The sequence below is a fragment of the Carassius gibelio genome, chromosome A6 (genome assembly GCF_023724105.1).
Source record: "Carassius gibelio isolate Cgi1373 ecotype wild population from Czech Republic chromosome A6, carGib1.2-hapl.c, whole genome shotgun sequence".
Classification (NCBI taxonomy): Eukaryota; Metazoa; Chordata; class Actinopteri; order Cypriniformes; family Cyprinidae; genus Carassius; species Carassius gibelio.
This window is the reverse complement of record NC_068376.1, coordinates 11660485-11680057: the sequence shown is the minus strand read 5'-3', so window position 1 is coordinate 11680057 and position 19573 is coordinate 11660485. Positions and strand designations below refer to the sequence as shown.

Here is a 19573-nt window from a genome sequence, read left to right as displayed (position 1 = left end):
TATATATATATATATATATATATATATATATATATATATATATATATATACTGGACCTGAACCCAATCGAGATGGTTTAGGGGTGAGCTGAACCGCAGACTGAAGGCAAAAGGGCCAACAAGTGCTAAGCATCTCTCGGGGAACTCCTTCAAGACTGTTGGAAGACCATTTCAGGTGACTTACCTCTTGAAGCTCATCAAGAGAATGCCAAGAGTGTGCAAAGCAGTAATCAAAGCAAAAGGTGGCTACTTTGAAGAACCTAGAATATGACACATTTTCAGTTGTTTCACACTTTTTTGTTATGTATATAATTCCATGTATAATTCCACATGTGTTGATTCATAGTTTTGATGCCTTGGTGTGAATTTACATTTTAAATAAAGAAAATTTCATTAAAAAAAAATGAAAATAAAGAAAACTCTTTGAATGAGAAGGTGTGTCCAAACTTTTGGTCTGTACTGTATATATACTCACTGGCCACTTTATTTGGTACACCTGTTCAATTGCTTGGTTACACAATTTGCTAATCAGCCAATCACATGGCAGCAACTCAATCCATGTAGGCATTTTGATGTGGTGAAGACGACTTGCTGAAGTTCAAACCAAGCATCAGAATGGGGAAGAAAGGGGATTTAAGTGACTTTGAACATGGAATTGTCATTGGTGCCAGACAGGCTGGACTGAGTATTTCAAAAACTGATCTGATCTACTGGGATTTTCACACACAACCATCTCTAGGGTTTACAGAGAATGGTCAGAAAAAGAGAAAATATCCAGTGAGTGGCAGTTGTGTGGACAAAAATGCCTTGTTGATGTCAGAGATCAGAGGAGAATGGGCAGACTGGTTAGAGATGATAGAAAGGCAACAGTAACTCAAATAACCACTTGTTACAACCAAGGTATGCAGAATACCATCTCTGAACGCACAACACGTCGAACCCTGAAGCTAGGGGTGCTGAGAAGATGCGCAAATAAATGCTGAAAATGAACGTGGATTTGCGCATCTTCGTAGTTAACAATGGTTCTGTGTAATAACAGCTACTCAATGTGAAATCACTCACCTGATGGTATTTACTGCTGATTAGAGAACCGGCTTTACTGACTAGATGCGCATAACGATCGGCCGATCGTGATCGGAGCAGCCCTACCTGAAGCAGATGGGCTACAGCAGCAGATGACCACACCAGGTGCCGATCCTATCAGCTAAGAACAGGATATGGAGGCTATATTTCGCACAGGCTAACCAAAATTGGACAATAGAAGATTGGAAAAACATTGCCTGGTCTGATGAGTCTTGATTTCTGCTGAGACATTCAGATGATAGGGTCAGAATTTGGCATAAAGAACATGAAAGCATGGATTCATCCTGTCTTGTCTCAATGGTTCAGCCTGGAGGTGGTGGTGTAATGGTGTGGGGGATATTTTTTTGGTGGAACGGGAGATTTGGAAGTGCAGCCAACAAATATATATAAATTAAATTTAAGTTAAAAGAAATGCCTATGTAATTTTAGATAAGTGGTCCAATACTGAGACAGTATATAACAATTTGTAGCGGATTAATATTTTAGCATTATTCTCATAATAAAGAGTGGTTGCATCAACTGATAGCTGTAAATGGCTAAATGGATTCATATTTGACCCTGTAGTGGCATGTATTGACGTTACAAAAAAAAAAAATAATAATAATAATTGCAATTCTGCTTTCAGATTTATACCATTATCCATCTGAATCACTGTTTATGCACCTGCCTGACACTCAGCCCTTTGTTTCTCTTCCCTTTTGCATAATAACAAGGCGTAATTAGTACCCATTGAAAATGTGTACAAAACACATCTTTCAGTTTGCGAGATGACATCAGAGACTGAAGCTATGTTCCAGCATAACAGGAAGTCACCTTAATCGTCTAAACACTGGTCTTTAAAGAGATAATTTAACCAAATATTAACATAGTGTCACCATCTGTTTAATGTTGGTTGGAACCCAATGTTTATTTTAAAAAAAATTTATGGGGGTTGATACATCCTTTCCTTATATACAAGAAATTGAGGCAAAGGACATCAGGACATAATGCTGTTTAAAATGTAAATTAAAAATTTAATTTTATGCATTTAGCAGACGCTTTTATCCAAAGCGACTTACAGTGCATTCAGGCTATCAATTTTTACATATCATGTGTTCCCGGGGAATCCAACCCCCAACCTTGCACTTGCTTGCTTGCTAGCGCAGTGCTCTACCATTTGAGCTACAGGAACACTTACCCAGTAACTCTTCTGACCAGTCAAGCCCTTTCTTTCTTTTTGGTCATCATTAAATTGGTTAGTGTCATCCTACCTTTCTGATATCTTGCACAATCATATTACAATAATAAGACTTGTGCAGTTTGCACACAAGTTTTCTAAGATTATATGATTTTGCATGAATAAGGGAAGCCCATACCTCTTCTGTGTTTATAATTTGTTTGCAATATGAATATGACAGTAGACCCATGAAATATTGCAATTTTTCACACTTATGCATGTTTTGTTGTAAATGTTATTTAATACGGTGTTGAGTACACTAAGCTTTCAAATGTATACAAACAAAGAAGTGAACATATGTTGAAGGGAAGATTTTTAGTGAATATTGACTTCAATTTTAGACTTTTCCTCAAAAAAAAACTATTTATGGTTTTAGAAGCCTTAAAATAACCTGGATATTCCACTAAGCATTTTAGCTGAAATCATAGAGGTTTGTAGTGACATGCTAAGGAGGCTAAATTTTCAATTTTGGTTAAATTATTTAAAATATTTTTTAAAGAAAGTCAAGTCACCTTTATTTATATAGCCCTTAATAAAATAGGGATTGTGTTAAAGCAGCTTTACAGTGTCAAAGAGCAAAATAGTTGGCAATAATGCAAGAGGATAATAACAAACAATTTTTTTTAAATTTAGTTCATTGATGATTCAGTAATGTCATCATCCAATAGTGTCTGTGCAATCAATCAAGCCAACAATATTGCCAGAAATTTTGCATCCCCAACTAAGCAAGCCAAAGGTGACAGTGGCAAGGAACCAAAACTCAATACAGTAGGTGGCAGAAATGGAGAAAGATTTAATTATTCCTTAAAATTGTGCCCAATTGAAATGATCAAATGATTACAGCATCCCTAGCATTAAGTGTCTTGAAGGAATGTGCTTTTACCATTTGTGATACTGACATTTTTACTGACAATCTTTTTCTTATACTATAGGTTGGTCCAGCAGGGTCTCAGTTCGGTTTGTTAGCCTGTCTGTTTGTGGAGCTGTTCCAGGCCTGGCAGATGTTGGAAAAGCCATGGAAGGCATTCCTGAAGCTTTTAGGCATTGTTCTCTTCCTTTTCTTCTGTGGTCTTCTGCCCTGGATTGACAACATTGCTCACATCTTTGGCTTCCTCAGTGGTCTTCTCCTGTCCTTTACATTTCTTCCATATGTCACTTATGGCACCTTAGACAAGTACCGCAAACGAGCTCTTATTTTGTTTTCACTGCTTGTCTATGTGGGGTTGATGTCTTCACTTATTGTCTGGTTCTACATTTACCCTATAAACTGGCATTGGCTAGAACATCTTACCTGCTTGCCTTTTACCAGCAAATTCTGTGAACGCTATGACATTGATCATGTGGTACACTAACTTTTTTTTTTTGTAGATTAAAGAATTTTCTAAGGACTGCAAGGGACTGAGTAAAACATCAACATTCAGTAAAACAGCAAATCACAGACTAGATTTGAGGTTTAGCATCTCTGTAACCAGTAGAATGTACAATAGTCAGTTTATTCCAAAATCAGTTCTGAACATTTCTGAATAATGTGCAGGTAAACTATGATGTGTTCAACTTAAAATGTCTAACAGCACACGTCCTTCCAGAATTATTGTTTGTGTAAACAATGAGCTTTATACTGTCATATCTGCTTACACTTTTAAATACATGATTTTTAAAAAAAATTCTGTTAACTTCACACTTACAATCTTTGAAATATAAAATACCATTCACATAAAGATTAATTTCCTGTTAATTCAGCTTTTTTGTATTTGTCCAAACAACATTTCAGTGAACTACATAAGGTTCTTGTAAAATACAAATCTTTTATAGTCATTCCACTGAACTGGCTATGGATTGTTTTGTTTGTTTGTTTGTTTGTTTAAACTTCAGTGACGTTCAAAAGAATACTTTATTCTCAGGTCACATTTTGTACTTCTATAGACCGCTACAAACCTCTGGCTAGGCTAGTAAAATCTAGTTCCACATTATTGAACTCACTCGTGTAGCTCCCCATACTTATTTTTCTGGATTACAAGCATGTTTCCTCAGACAACTAAAAATGAGATCAAATAGATGTGGCAGTAATTTCCTGAATAGTAGGCTCTGTTAATCATTTCACTTCTCAGTGCATTTCATATGTTTCGTAAGTCATTTGAATATTTAATTATTTTTATCTATCCCTTTTTGTGCTCAGAATAGAGATCCTTGTTTGCACTCAACAGAGGAGTTTGTTTACAACCAGCTATTAATGTTAATAGGTACATTACATGCATGAAATCATGTGTATTCACTTATGGATTTGTGGTCTCCTTTTATAGTAGTATCAGCTAAATTCAGTAAATTCAGCTGTCGTTCTAATTGATATTCAGTGCACAATAGTTTACTGAGAACAGCACTTGTGCCTTAATAGACTATAGGAGTTCTCTTGAATCTGACAATCTGGAATATTTTTGTCATATTTAAATGTGTTGAAGGTGTACAAATACGATTGGAGGTGCACCAAATAAGTTGTGCTTCAAGTAATAATAAAACAAATAAAGTTTGTAAATGTGTTTTTTTTTTCTTTTGTAAAACGAATGTCTTTATGATGTCTTTCACACTTTGCTTGTTTAATATATATTTTTTTTTTTTTTTTTTTTTTTTTTTTTATGTGGCTAATTCTCTGTGCCTCTTTTAACAAATAAATAAATTGCCATTCCAGAATCATTACCCTGTGAACGCTACAGATGTTTACACAAAGTTCAGAGAGCAATCATTCTGAAAAATATATTCTTTATTTCTTTTTTATTACAAAATGTACAAAATCTTGATTGACGACTGTGAAGGCATAGGTGGTGGATTTCTGTCTTAACCCTCTCATGTGTTTTTTGATGATTTCTGTTTAGCATACCTCTGCACATCGGACATTAATAAATTGTACTAATGCCTAACCAACACATTAAAAGTTTCTCATGTTTATGGGATTGTATATTAAACATTGGCACTCACAGACATAACAGACAACACTGCATGTTCTCTTGTGGCTGTTTTCATGAGAGATCACAGTGGAAAAGTGTTCAGTTGATGCTATTTTAATGCTTCCACAGTTTAGACACACATCTAAAGCAGCCACAAGACACTGAACACAAAAACTACCCTAAAGAAGAACGTTTAACTGTTGAACCACTATTTTATCTTTCCAGCCTTAACCCCCAAACTCACAACACAAGATCTGTCATGAATTAAAAAATGTGCACGATTAATTAAAAATGTAATCTAAAGAAGTGCATACCAAATATAAAACAAAATAAACAATAATAAATATAAACCTAGCCTATTAGATAGCCTGACTTTGAGGCAAAAAAAAATAAAATGTTTGACATGATGAATATATATATATATAAACAAAAAAGGTATATTTAGCCATCTTAGATAAGATAGTGGGATGCAGTTTGCTCTGTCCACCATCCCCCCCACCCCACACCCTCACACACACACCTTTTTTTTTTTTTAATGTGTATCTAATATTTTTTGCTATGCTGACCAAGGCTTACAAAAGTAGACGTAAACAGCACTATAGACCACAAAATATCTATATCTAGACCAAAACCAAAAGCTGCTTCAACACACCCTCTGCTTCTTTAGAAGGTCCAAAGAGCTACATGACAAGTGATCCCTTAACAGCCACTGTTACGGCGCATGAATGCATGTCCCCTTATAGGATAATACATCTCGATGAAGGTAAGTGACCCTACGGAGATTTCAGAAGGACCTTGCCCCTTAAACCCAGACTTCTGGTAGAAAGGCACCAGGAAGTCCTCACACATGAGCACGGCACGGCGGACATATGGTAGACATCGCAGATACTGCAGGTAACGCCACAGCAAGATAGATCCTTTTCCCTGTTGGCGGAAGGTCCGGTGGACTGCCAGCACATGGATGTGGACCGTAGACCCATGAGGCTTATGAAGGGTTAATGCATCCTATTAAAATGAATAACTGAAATGAGTCATGTACACCAATTATAAGAAATAAAACACATTAAAATATAATAAAACATGAATATCAATTTTTAATCAATCATTTCTGACAATAACGAATAGATGATTTGAAGATTACAGTGGTAAGACGGTCCTGGTCCCAGAGTGATCCAATGATAAAAGCAACAAGCCTCCCCTGTTCAAACCAGCCCAAAGAAAGCTCAGGACAGAGGGTTAGGAAGTGCCGGACCTCATCCAGGTGAAGAGGACATTCTCCAGACACAGATATAAAAGCTGAGAGATAAAATGAGAAAACAGCTTTATAGAAACATTTTATAATATAGTTTTCTATGGTTAGTAGACTACTTATTCATATTGTAACACATTTGATACAATTTTACATTTAACACTAAAATAAGTCTTTACTGTTTTTCTCTTGGATAAGAAGTTCATACAAATAGCCTAACTACTGAACAAGAAGATTCACAAAATGAAAAAGAATGATTTATCTCACCCTCTCTCTCGATTTCGAATACGCTGATGGCGTCCTCAGCGTTGAGCGAGCGGAACTCGCTGGCGGGGAGCGTGTGCCGGCGCTGGCGGCCGGGGGAGATCGGGGCTCTCATGTGGATGGGCTTCAGGAAAGGCAGCGCGCTAACTACGGACATTTCTGCTGTTATAAATTCTTTTTGGTGAGTTAAAAAAATTAATAAATAATATTCAAATGTCCTTCAGATATGTTTGATTTCCAAGAGCTTTGTCGAAAGTGAATCACGGAGAGACGCACTAAGAGTATTTATACCCTTCCATCTGCTTAAGAACCATAAGTCACCATAAGCCTTAAACCGGCCCCCATTTAATTATTAATCACATTCACTGAAACCGCGTGAGGGTGTTTGATGGTGATATTGTTCTCAAACCATTGGACGAGATCAGCCTTGAGTGGTTCTCAACCTTTTTTTGTTGGGGGACCCATTATCCAGGTGCATTACCGCATCCATTAAATTAAATGTAGTCTAATCGTCTTCACACTCTTAGAAGAGATTGAACCTTTAGAGTTCAAAAAAATAACCTTTAAGTGCAAAAATGAACTTCTATCAAAAAGATTCAAAGTTGAACTTAAAGGTAGGGGAGAGCAGGGGCGAAAGTACCATTTTTCAGAAAAACTTCATTTTAAAAGATAATGTTGTAGACAGAGATATATTTCTGCTGTGGTCAGTAACTCAGAAGTGTGGTCTAACAATACCAGGTGGTATTTTGTAGAAATGTAGAAAGACTTCAGTATAATTTCACTTTGAACATAAGTTGCACATTGTTACTTTCGACCCCATCGGTTGGGACGAAAGTAACACACAGGTGGGTCAAAAGTAACATAATATAAGCTAGATTTTTTTCTGTTAGTCTTATTTTTCTTAAGTAAACCTGATTGTGACCTTGTTAATAAGTAACTGCAAACACATTTTGTCCTTTATCTTTGCAAAAAAAATATTAAATTACATTTTCATATTTTCATTTTAAATTTAAGTTTAAGTTTCATCAGATGTCTTAAAACCTGACTGTATTTTTTTATTGTAAATTTCAATGTATTTTTATTAAAAACAAAAATAATACTTTTTGTGGCTGTAGCGGGACAAAAGTAACAACTGTTACTTTCGTCCCGACAGGAACTCCTGACATTTAAACTCGATTTAATTTTATATATATAAAAAATTGAAAATGCAAACTTTAGGATTGTGTTAAAGCACTAAATAACCTGTAGATTGATCATTACTGTGACACATGAAATGAGAAAAACAACACGACTAATAAAAAAAATTACTGCTTCAACAATTTACTTTTTGTACTCGAAAACAGTTTTACGGACCTAACTTCGGGAAACAATGAGGAAATCACATGATATTTCTCAGCTCCGTCAAGGATTGCATGCTGAGTATACTGTCATAGCTGGGAATGCAAATGCAGAAATAGGCTCGGAGAAAATCGCTTTGTTACTTTCGTCCCACGTTACTTTCGACCCCGCTCTCCCCTACTATAATGATCCACTGGTTATTTGGCAGTTATTTTAAGAACCTTTGTTGTGGTAAAAGGTTCATAGTAGAACCTAGCATATTTAAGGTTCTTTCATGAACCTTTTCTAAGATGTACTGTAAAGACTAGACAGAGTACATTTAGAACACAATTTGCTTAACTGATACATTAGTAAAATATTAATTTACACACTCAGTATAATTTACTCTTATTCATTTACTAATTGTGATGTCAGATGCAGTTGTGGCAACATTGTTGACACAATGTGTTTTCTCTGTACTCATGACCACTTCACATATCTCTAAATTGCACAATAATCTTTAGTGCACCATGTTGTTGTCATTTTTAGAACACAAATTAAAAATTACAAAAAAACTAAGTTCAGTTGTATGTTCATAAATGAACCAGAAGCTATTCTCTGCTAAATGGAGAGACTGAAGTGACTAGTAAGACAATTCTCAAATAACTATTATGATGAGTTTTGTTCCACCCGCTTAAATGATAAAAGTACTTGCACTTTAAAAACTATTAAGACTGTGTCTGTTCCCCGAATAGTGAGGTCAAAATATAAATATAATGTAGGATCTAAAAAAAATATTATCGTAACCAGAAACATGTAAAGTAGTTACCAAGCAGTTATTGTAAAAGAAATGATCACAGATAATAGTTTTGATGTACTCTGCTTGACTGAAACCTGGCTAAAACCAAATGATTATTTTGGTCTACTGTTATAAGCATGAGCCATGTCAGAATGGTCGTGGCGGAGGTGTTGCAACATTATATAGTGATATTCTCAATGTTACCCAGAAAACAGGATACAGGTTTAACTCTTTTGAAATACTTCTGCTAAATGTTACACTGTCAGACATGCAAAAGAAATCTAATGTATCTCTTGCTCTGGCTACTGTGTATAGACCACCAGGGCCGTATACAGAATTCCTAAAAGAATTTGCAGATTTCCTCTCAGACCTTCTAGTTACAGTTGATAAGGCGCTAATCATAGGAGATTTTAATATTCACGTTGATAATACAAATGATACATTAGGACTTGTGTTTACTGACCTAATAAATTCCCTTGGAGTCAAGCAAAATGTCACCGGGCCCACTCATCGTTTTAATCATACACTAGATTTAATTATATCTCATGGAATCGATCTTACTGCTATAGATATTGTACCTCAAAGTGATGATATTACAGACCATTTCCTTGCATTGTGCATGCTGCATCTAACTGATATTAACCATATGTCTCAGCCAGGGATGGACTGGGACTAAAAAACGGCCCTGGACTTTGACTAGGCCCGGCCCAAAGCAATCGGCGCTCGTAAACTCAACAACAACAACAATAACGCCTGGCATGAGTGTCTCAAGACTTTAATTGTGGCTCATGATACCATACCATCCAAATTATAGCAATAGCACTGATGTTGACTAGATGTTGACCTGGAGTGGGTGTCTTTCTCTGCTCTTAGTCTAAGCTCAACCTGAATAAACAACTATGGAATGGATTTTTTTTTTAAACAGGTTTTATTCCAAGATGGCAAGGAATAGTTTATATAATATGCTGTTATAACATTATATTTTACAATATATTCCATGCTGTCTTAAAATGAATTTGTTACTTAATAATCTTAATTTATGCAGTTATTAATTAATTAATCTTACTGCACAGATAATAATACCACATCTAAATGAAAATACACCATTACAAATTTTACTTCTGTATTCAAAATCTTCAAAGTTTGTAAGCATTAACTGTAATGTTACCAACATTTTTAAAAGTAAAAGCGCAACATATTTCTTAATATTAGCTACTGCATGTGACATTTTACAGCTAAAATGTTGAAGTTTAGCTGTTTTAACTACTGTGGTCATTAAAAATAGTAACCTGAATATCACTTCTTAACATCATCCCTAGCAAGTAACTCTCTTTCTCCTCTCATGTTTCTTACTTGGATCTGGATCTGCCTGTGGAACCCGCTCATCTTTCTGTCCCTCATCATCATCACTGGTGGCATGTTGCTGCATAGCTGCCTGGCTCACTTCTTCACTGCTGCTAATATTTAACTGCGAGGTGCTGCTGCTGGAAAATATTGCTATATATTAGTTTGGGAAATTTAGCAGCTTCAGTGAAATTCCGCTTTTTGTTCTCTCACCTTCTCAGCCCCACCCTTTTCTTTTCGTTTTTTTTTTTTTTTTTTTTTACCCCCGGCCGCGTTATGCATATTGTTTGTTTGTTTCTATGCTTCTTCTATCTAACGTTAACGTAATTTCTTCCTACTCTTCCACTTTTTATTCTTACTTGGCGGCCACAGCCAGTGCAGCTGGCCTACAACTTAAAGGTGTATTGCTGCCACCTACAGTACTGGAGTGTAAAACAGAGTAGCAGCGGGGGGGGGGGGGGTTTCTCAATGTTACCCAGAAAACAGGAGGAGTACCGGCCGTTCTGTGATTCTCCAGGTCACACAGATGGCCAGTCTGCCCCTGGTCTCAGCGTTACCGTCTGGGCAGAACTGTTGTTCCAGCCACCAAAGAAAGATTTGCAAATAACCTGCATGATCTATCTCAACTGCTATTTGTACCCAAAAATACACATGAATTAGACGAAATGACTGACTGTTACGGATCACTCGGGAGACTGAGGAGTTACAGATGAAGATGTTTATTAATAGACACAAGCAGAGGAGCAGGTAGTGAGGAGTGAATGGGAGTTTGGATCTGTGCAGGTAAGGCTGTGACTTCTTGAGGGATCGGTGAACCACACACACGCACTTCGGGGAATAGGTTCCTTCGGAAATAATCCTTAGAGAGAGAGTAGAAGAGGAGTTAGTCCTAATAGTAAGCATACAGGAATGATCTTGTCGCGAACGTGACCGGACGAAGACTGAGTGTGTGTGTGTGGCTTTTATGGTGCAGCGCTGATGAGTGGGTGATGAGGAGCAGGTGGTGATGACTCAGTATTCAGGTGAGGGTGTGTGCTGTGATTGTGTGGAGGCGGAACCTGGCGTATTTGTAACAGTACCCCCCTCCCCAGGGCCCGCTCCTGAGGGGACCCCGACGACGTGGTGGGCTTCCTCTTCCCCTGGGAGCTGGTCGATTGGGATGAATGGAATGGAAGGCATCCAGTAAGGGGGGATACAAGATGTCGTTGGGTGGGACCCAGGAACGTTCCTCTGGACCGTATCCTTCCCAGTCCACCAGGTATTCCAGCTGCCCACCACGGCGCCGGGAGTCCAGGATGTCCTTGACTGTATAGGCTGCACCGTCATCTAGGAGGAGAGGAGGGGGCGCTTCCGTCTCGCCAGGTTCTGTGGAGGGAGAAACAGAAGGATGGTGAGGTTTTAGGAGTGACACATGGAATGTGGGGTGAATCCGGTACTCAGGAGGAAGCTGAAGTTTGTAAGTGACCGGATTTATCTGCTGGGTGATGGTGAATGGGCCAATGAATCTGGGACTGAGCTTGCGGCAGGGTAGACGGAGGTGGATGTCCCGGGTGGACAGCCAGACCTTCTGACCGGGTTGGTACTGACGGCCTTGGATCGGCGAAGGTCGGCTGTCGTCCTGCATCTGCGAAGTGCCCACTGTAGCTGGTGATGAGCCGTGTCCCAGACCCTCTCGCTCTCCCGGAACCAGTAGTCGACTGCGGGAACATCCGAGGGCTCTCCTGACCAGGGGAACAGAGGTGGCTGGTAGCCGAGTACACACTGGAAGGGGGTGAGTCCTGTGGTGGGTTGACAGAGGGAGTTTTGTGTGTACTCGGCCCACCCCCGGAATTGGTTCCTGGAGTTCTGGTGGCCGTGGCAGAAGGTATGGAGGAAGCGTCCGATCTCCTGGACCTTCCTCTCCGTCTGCCCGTTCGATTAGGGGTGGTAGCCGGAGGACAGGCTGATGGCCACATCTAGGAGGGAGTGGAATGCTCTCCATACTCGGGAGATGAACTGGGGGCCTCGGTCAGACATGATATCTTCTGGGATGCCGAAGTACCGGAAGACATGGTTAAACATCAGTTCTGCCGTTTCCATGGCAGTGGGTAGGCTCTTCAGAGGAAGAAGACGACAAGCTTTAGAAAATCTATCAACTATTACCAATATACATGTGTTATTGTCAGAGGGTGGAAGGTCCGTGATGAAGTCCACCCCTAGGTGTGACCACGGGCGATTGGGAACGGGCAGAGGATGGAGTTTGCCAGATGGTAGGTGGCGAGGACTCTTGGACATGGCGCAGCTGGTACATCCACTCACATACCTCCTGACATCCGAGGCCATGTTGGGCCACCAGAAGCATTCCCGTAGCAACGAGTGGGTTTCATTGACCCCCGGGTGACCAGTGCCAAGTGATGTATGTGTGGAGTGGATAAGTGGGGTGCGCCGTGTCCTGGGGATGTACAGGTGTCCTGGTGGGCAACCCGGCGGGGTGTTGTTAGGAGGTTCGGCAGGAGGAAGAGTCTCAGCTGACCAGGTGATAGGAGTGACTATGACCTTGTCCTGGAGGATGGGTTCTGGATTTTCTGACTTTTCTTCGGGGGCGTAACACCTGGACAGATCATCGGTTTTCATGTTTTTTACCCCTGGGCGGTAGGAGATGGTAAATTGGAAGAGGGTGAAGAATAACGCCCAGCGGGCTTGTCTGGGGTTGAGTCTCTTGGCTGCTCTTAGATATTCCAGGTTCTTGTGGTCAGTGAGAACTTGAAATGGATGTTTGGCTCCCTCTAGCCAATGTCTCCATTCCTCCAGGGCAAGTTTGATGGCTAACAACTCCCGATTCCCGATGTCATAGTTTACCTCCGCCGGGTTGAGTTTCCTGGAGAAGAAGACACATGGATGGAGGTGGCTGGGAGTCCCCTGCTGCTGTGAAAGGACCGCTCCCACTCCGGTGGTTGAGGCGTCCACTTCCACTACAAACGGTAGATCGGGGTCCGGATGTACGAGGAGTGGAGCGGTCGTGAAGGCTTGCTTGAGGGCTTGGAAGGCTTCTGTGGTGGTTGGGGTCCAGGAGAGAGTTTTGGGTTTTTGATGGAGAAGGTTGGTAAGAGGGCTGGTGATAGTACTGAAATTTTAAATGAATCATCTATAGAAATTGGCGAAGCCAAGGAATCGTTACAGCTCCTTGATAGTGGTAGGAATGGGCCAGTCCTTTACTGCGCTCACCTTCGCCTCGTCCATCCGGATGCCACTGTGGTCGATGGTATACCCAAGGAACTGCACTGAGGGTTGATGGAATGAACACTTCTCTGCTTTCAGATAGAGCTGGTAGTCCCTCAGGTGTTGCAGGACCTCCGCAACGTGGCGCTGATGTTCTGCCAGGCTCCGGGAGTAAATCAGGATGTCATCTATGTAAACTAGGACGGACTTGTGGAGGAAATCCCGGAGCACCTCATGTATGAAATCATGGAATACGGAGGGGGTGTTAACAAGCCCATACGGCATGACGCAGTACCCATAGTGGCCAGTAGGGGTGATGAAGGCGGTCTTCCACTCGTCCCCCTCAAGTATCCGGATGAGGTTATACCCGCTGCCGAGGTCCAACTTGGTGAATACAGTGGCACCATGGAGATGTTTCAGGGCAGCTGGGACGAGGGGAAGTGGATACCGGAATTTTAGAGTTATCTTATTTAATGCTCTGTAATCGATGCATGGTCGTAAACCTCTATCCTTCTTAGCCACGAAGAAGAAGCTGGAAGCAGCAGGGGATGTAGATGGGCGACTGTATCCTTGTGCCAGCGCCTCCTTGATGTAGTCCTCCATGGCCTTCTCCTCGGGGACGGATAGGGGATATATCCTTCCCTTTGGCACTGGTTCACCCGGCAGCAGATCTATAGCACAGTCCCACGGCCGCTGTGGAGGCAGCTTGGAGGCCCGCTTAGGGAGGAGACATCGCTGAAGGGGGCATAGCACTGAGGTATGGTGATGGATTGGTTCTCGACAGGGCTTTCAATAGACGTGGAGCAGACAGGTAGTGGTTCGGGGGGATGTTCCATTGGGACAAGGCAGCCGGAGATACATGATTGAAAACAAGCTTCGCCCCACTTCAGGATCTCTCCTGTCTTCCAGGAGATAACAGGGTTATGCTGCTCCAACCATGGGCGCCATAGGATTACGTCAGCGGTGGAGTCCTCCAGAACCAGCAGATGGATTTCCTCATGGTGTAGAAGTCCAGTTTGGAGGGAGATGGGACCCACACAGTGACGTATGTATTTCTTGCTTAACGGTTTGCTGGTGATTGTGTGGACCTGGTAAGCAGCCAGCGTTGCCGTGGTAGGGAGCTTGAGCTGATGGCAGAGGGCGCCGGAGATGAAGTTGCCGACTGACCCAGAATCGAGGAGGGGCGGAAACTGGAAGAGATACATCAGTGGCAGTAAGTGTCACCACAGTGGTGAGTGGTTTCATTTGGTATCGTGAAGGGAGAATTGCACTCATCATGGGACGAGGAGGACGGACAGCAATGGTATGCCCCGGAGCTGCACAGTATAGACAGAGATTCTGGGCCAGCCGTCTTTGACGCTCCGCCATAGTGAGGCGGTAGGAGTCTACCATCATGGGTTCGTTGGCTGGTTCTGGGGAGCTGACGTTCTCTGGTCGGCAAAGTGATGTGGAGGACTGCACCTGGCCCTGGTGCTCTTCTAAGCACGACTGGATACGAGTGGCAAAGCGAATGGACAGCTGGATGAATCACTCGAGGCCGATGGTATCCTCGTATGCAGCGAGATGCTACCGCACTCGGGGTTCCAGTCCTTGGCAGTAAGTCGTTAGCAAGGCCTGTTCGTTCCATCCACTGGAGGCCGCCAGAGTTCTGAACTGTAAGGCATATTCACTGACAGACATTTTCCCTTGTTTTAAATTGTACAGCTTCTCACCTATCGATGAATCCCAGGCATGTCTGCTGAAAACCTCTCGAAAATGGTTGATGAAGCTAGAATATGACTGAATAACTGGGTTATTTTGAGTCCAGAGTGAATCTGCCCACAGTAGTGCTTTGCCTTGCAATTGGGAAATGATAAAGGCTACCTTAGAGTGGTCCGTTGGGTACAAGAGCGGTTGCATCTCCAGGACCAGGGAACACTGAAGTAGGAAACCGCTGCGTTCCTCCGCCGAGCCAGAGTAGGGCGCCGGCCTGGCCATGGGTCTGGCGTGCATGGCAGGTGAAGGAGTGATGACAGGATCGGTGGAAGTGCTTGCTGGTGGTGGAGATGCTGGGGCTGATATGAGTGTACGACGGAGTGCATCTACCAGGTCTTGGAAAAGGTTCCTTGAGGCTCATAGTTGTGCCTGTCGGTGCTGGTCCGGTCATCTGTTACGGATCGCTCTGGAAGACTGAGCAGTAACAGATGAAGATGTTTATTAATAGACACAAGCAGAGGAGCAGGTAGTGAGGAGTGAATGGGAGTTTGGATCCGTGCAGGTAAGGCTGTGACTTCTTGAGGGATCGGTGAACCACACACATGCACTTCGGGGAATAGATTCCTTCGGAGATAATACTTAGAGAGAGAGTAGAAGAGGAGTTAGTCCTAATAGTAAGCATACAGGAATGATCTTGTCGCGAACGTGACCGGACGAAGACTGAGTGCGTGTGTGTGGCTTTTATGGTGCAGCGCTGATGAGTGGGTAATGAGGAGCAGGTGGTGATGACTCAGTATTCAGGTGAGGGTCTGCGCTGTGATTGTGTGGAGGTGGAACCTGGCGTGTTTGTAACACTGACAACATAGGCACTATTTTCTCTAATACATTAGAAACTGTTTCCCCCATCAAATTGAAAAAGGTTAGAGAAAAACGTACTGTGCCATGGTATAACAGTAATACTCACTCTCTCAAAAAACAAACTCGTAGTCTTGAACGCAAATGGAGAAAAACTCACTTGGAAGTTTTTAGGATTGCATGGAAAAACAGTATGTTAAGCTATAGACAGGCTCCAAAAACTGCTAGGGCAGAGCATATACACAAACTCATTGAAAATAACCAAAACAATCCAAGGTTTTTATTTAGCACAGTGGCTAAATTAACAAATTACCAGACGCCACCTGATTCAAATATTCCACCAACATTAAATAGTAATGACTTTATGAATTTCTTCACTGATAAAATAGATAACATTAGAAATACAATAGCGAATGTAGATTCTATAGCGTCTAACACTTCAGTTTCATCCAAAGATAAACTGCAGTGCTTTACAACTATAGGACAGGAAGAGCTAAATAAACGTATCACTGTATCTAAACTGTAAGGAGGATTTAGGCTGAGTGGATTCCATAAGCGGGTCTTTATTATAGGATCTGAGCATAAAATCGAAACAATATTCACAACTCGTGGTCAGGTCACAGGCTTGGGTCAAAACACAGGCAAAACAATCCACTGGCAGACAAATCCAAAACAGTAATCCAAAAACGTGAGTCAAAAGAGCAAAAGCAAAGATCATAACAAGTATCAACAATGGAACAATGAAAGAACGCTTAGTAAGGCAGTGAACTGGCAATACTTCGCAAAATGGCAGTGCAAACAAATGACTTATATACAGGGTGACAGGAAATGACAAGACAGGAAATTATGTGGCAGGAACAGGAAATGGCAGAGTTCAATATTCAGGTGAAGGCTCCCTCTGGTGGACTGGAGCCTGATCAAACGTTACAGATTCCATCCCCCTAGGAACACCTCTAGGTGTTCTTCTAGGACGACCCCTTGGTCTGGGTGCCGGACGATCTGGGTGAGTTTGGTGAAAGTCTATGATAAGTGATGAATCCAAGATGTCCTTAGTTGATACCCACGATCTACCCACGAATAGCCCGCTGGAGACGGACATGAGCATTGTCCCAGACCTGTTCACTTCTTCTAATCCAATCATCCACAGCAGGCACTTCAGATGGCTCCCCAGACCAGGGAAACAGAGGAGGCTGATATCCAAGAACACATTGGAAGGGGGTAAGCCCAGTTGAAGAGTGAGTGAGCGAATTTTGGGCATACTCTGCCCATGGGAGGAATATGCTCCATTTCTCCTGTTCATGGCTAAAGTATGATCTCAAGTATCTACCAATCTCCTGATTAAGACGCTCTACTTGACCATTAGCTTGAGGATGATAGCCAGATGTGAGACTGACGTTGATGTTTAAATGTTTGCAAAAAGCTCTCCAAACACGGGATGTGAACTGTGGCCCACGATCAGTCACAATATCATCTGGTAGTCCGTAAATCCTAAATACTTGATTGAACAAAACTTGGGCAGTTTCCATGGCAGTGGGTATTCCTTTCAATGGAATGAGACGACAAGACTTAGAGAAGCGGTCAATGGAGACCATAATGGTGGTGAATCCTTGAGAGTTAGGCAGATCAGTGACAAAGTCAATAGACAGGTGTGACCAGGGCCGTTGGGGAATTGGTAGCGGTTCTAGAAGTCCTGCAGGCAATTGTCGAGGTGTTCGTGACTGAACACAGATCTGACAAGCACGTACATAGTTACTGACATCTGCAGATAATGTGTGCCACCAAAAAGAATTTCTGACCAAAGCCGTGGTGCAATTAATTCCAGGGTGTCCAGAAGCAGGGGATGTGTGAACCCATTGAATGGTTCTGTTACGCAGACTGGTTGGAACATAGATTTTCCCAGCTGGGCACTCTGGAGGGGATGGCTCTTCGTGTTGGGCATGTTGAATCTCTTCCATAATGTCCCACTGGATGGGTGCGATGATGATGGATGGTGGTAAGATGGTTTCTGGTCTCATCTGTGAATTTTTCAGAGTCATAGATACGTGACAATGCATCTGCCTTACTATTTTTGCTCCCTGGACGGTATGTGACTGCGAAATTGAATCGAGTGAAAAAGAGTGCCCATCTTGCCTGACGAGGATTCAAACGCTTGGCATTCTTGATATACTCTAGGTTTTTGTGGTCTGTAATGACCTGAAAGGGATGAAGGGCGCCTTCTAGCCAGTGTCTCCATTCTTCAAGAGCGGCCTTGATTGCTAATAATTCCTTGTTACCAATATCGTAATTTCTTTCGGCTGGAGTTAACTTTCTTGAGAAGAATGCACAAGGGTGTAACTTGCCGGGTGTTCCATGACGCTGAGAGAGGACAGCACTGATTCCACAGTCGGAGGCATCAACCTCGACGATGAAGGGAAGTTTAGAATCTGGATGCTTAAGAATGGGAGCTGTGGTGAAACTGGACTTGAGCTTATTGATTGCTGAAGTAGCTGCCTTTGTCCATACTAACTTCTAGGGTTTTCCTTTAAGTAGTGAGGTGACAGGTGCAACTATGGTACTGAAATCACGGATGAATCTACGGTAGAAGTTTGCAAATCCTAGAAATCGTTGTAACTCCTTAACAGTGCTGGGTGTGGGCCAGTCCGTGACAGCTTTTACTTTGATGTCATCCATCTCAACTCCTGAATGGCTAATATTGTATCCCAGGAACTTAATTGATGTAACATGAAACTCACACTTTTCCCCCTTGACAAAAAGACCATTCTGGAGTAGGCGTGACAACACAGTTCTTACATGAGAGATATGATCCTCCATGGAGCAAGAGTAGATCAAGATATCGTCTATGTAGACAATCACATACTGATTCAAGAGATCCTTGAAAACTTCATTAACGAAGGACTGGAAGATTGAAGATGCATTGGCCAACGCAAATGGCATAACCAAATACTCATAGTGCCCCCTGCTGGTGAGAAAAGCCGTCTTCCATTCATCACCCTCACGGATTCTGATGAGATTGTAGGCAGATCTGAGATCCAATTTTGTAAAATAGCTGGCCTCACGTAATTGCTCCAGAGAAGAAGGGATAAGAGGCAAAGGATGGCGATTCTTAACAGTGATAGCGTTGAGTGTTCGATAGTCAATACAAGGTCTTAAACCACCATCTTTCTTGTCAACAAAAAAGAACCCAGATGCTGCGGGAGAGGTGGATGGCCTAATAAACCCACAAGATAAGGCCTCTTCAATGTATTCTTCCATGGCCTTGGTTTCAGGAATAGACAGCGGATAAACACGACTCTTAGGTGGAGAGGTGTTAGGAAGGAGGTCAATGGCACAGTCCCAGGGGCGATGAGGTGGCAACTTGGTGGCCTTGTCTTTGCTAAACACCTCGGCTAAGTCAGCATACTCAGTAGGGACATTAGTGGGTGGTGAAGTTGGATTCTTGGCTAGATGAGTTGTGCAGACTGGAAGCTTGGTGGGCAGCTCTAGACAGTGAGAGTGACAATGAGGTGACCAACTGACCAACTCCTTCTCCCTCCAGGAAAACTGTGGTTCGTGCGTAGACAACCAAGGATATCCTAGGATAACTGGGTTTCGTGGTGATGATATAACATATAGAGT

The 19573-nt window shown here is 42.0% G+C and overlaps 2 protein-coding genes across 4 annotated transcripts in view; one reads left to right on the top strand and one right to left on the bottom strand.

The window, feature by feature from the left end:
* Positions 1 to 4828, top strand: part of LOC128016216 (inactive rhomboid protein 2) — a 58414-nt gene extending 53586 nt beyond the window's left edge. For all 3 annotated transcript variants that reach the window (XM_052600706.1, XM_052600705.1, XM_052600707.1), the window contains one exon: positions 3231 to 4828. In XM_052600706.1, coding sequence (XP_052456666.1) covers positions 3231 to 3650 — 420 coding nt within the window. In that variant the 3' untranslated portion in view covers positions 3651 to 4828. The remainder of the gene's footprint in view (positions 1 to 3230) is intronic.
* Positions 4829 to 5035: 207 nt separating this feature from the next.
* aanat1 (arylalkylamine N-acetyltransferase 1) lies at positions 5036 to 7022 on the bottom strand. Its single transcript, XM_052600731.1, has 3 exons — positions 6754 to 7022; positions 6379 to 6533; positions 5036 to 6242 (listed from the first exon to the last, which is right to left on the bottom strand). The coding sequence occupies exons 1-3, from the start codon at positions 6905 to 6907 to the stop codon at positions 5937 to 5939; spliced, it is 615 nt and encodes a 204-aa protein (XP_052456691.1). The 5' UTR covers positions 6908 to 7022; the 3' UTR covers positions 5036 to 5936.
* Between the last annotated feature and the right edge of the window lie 12551 nt (positions 7023 to 19573).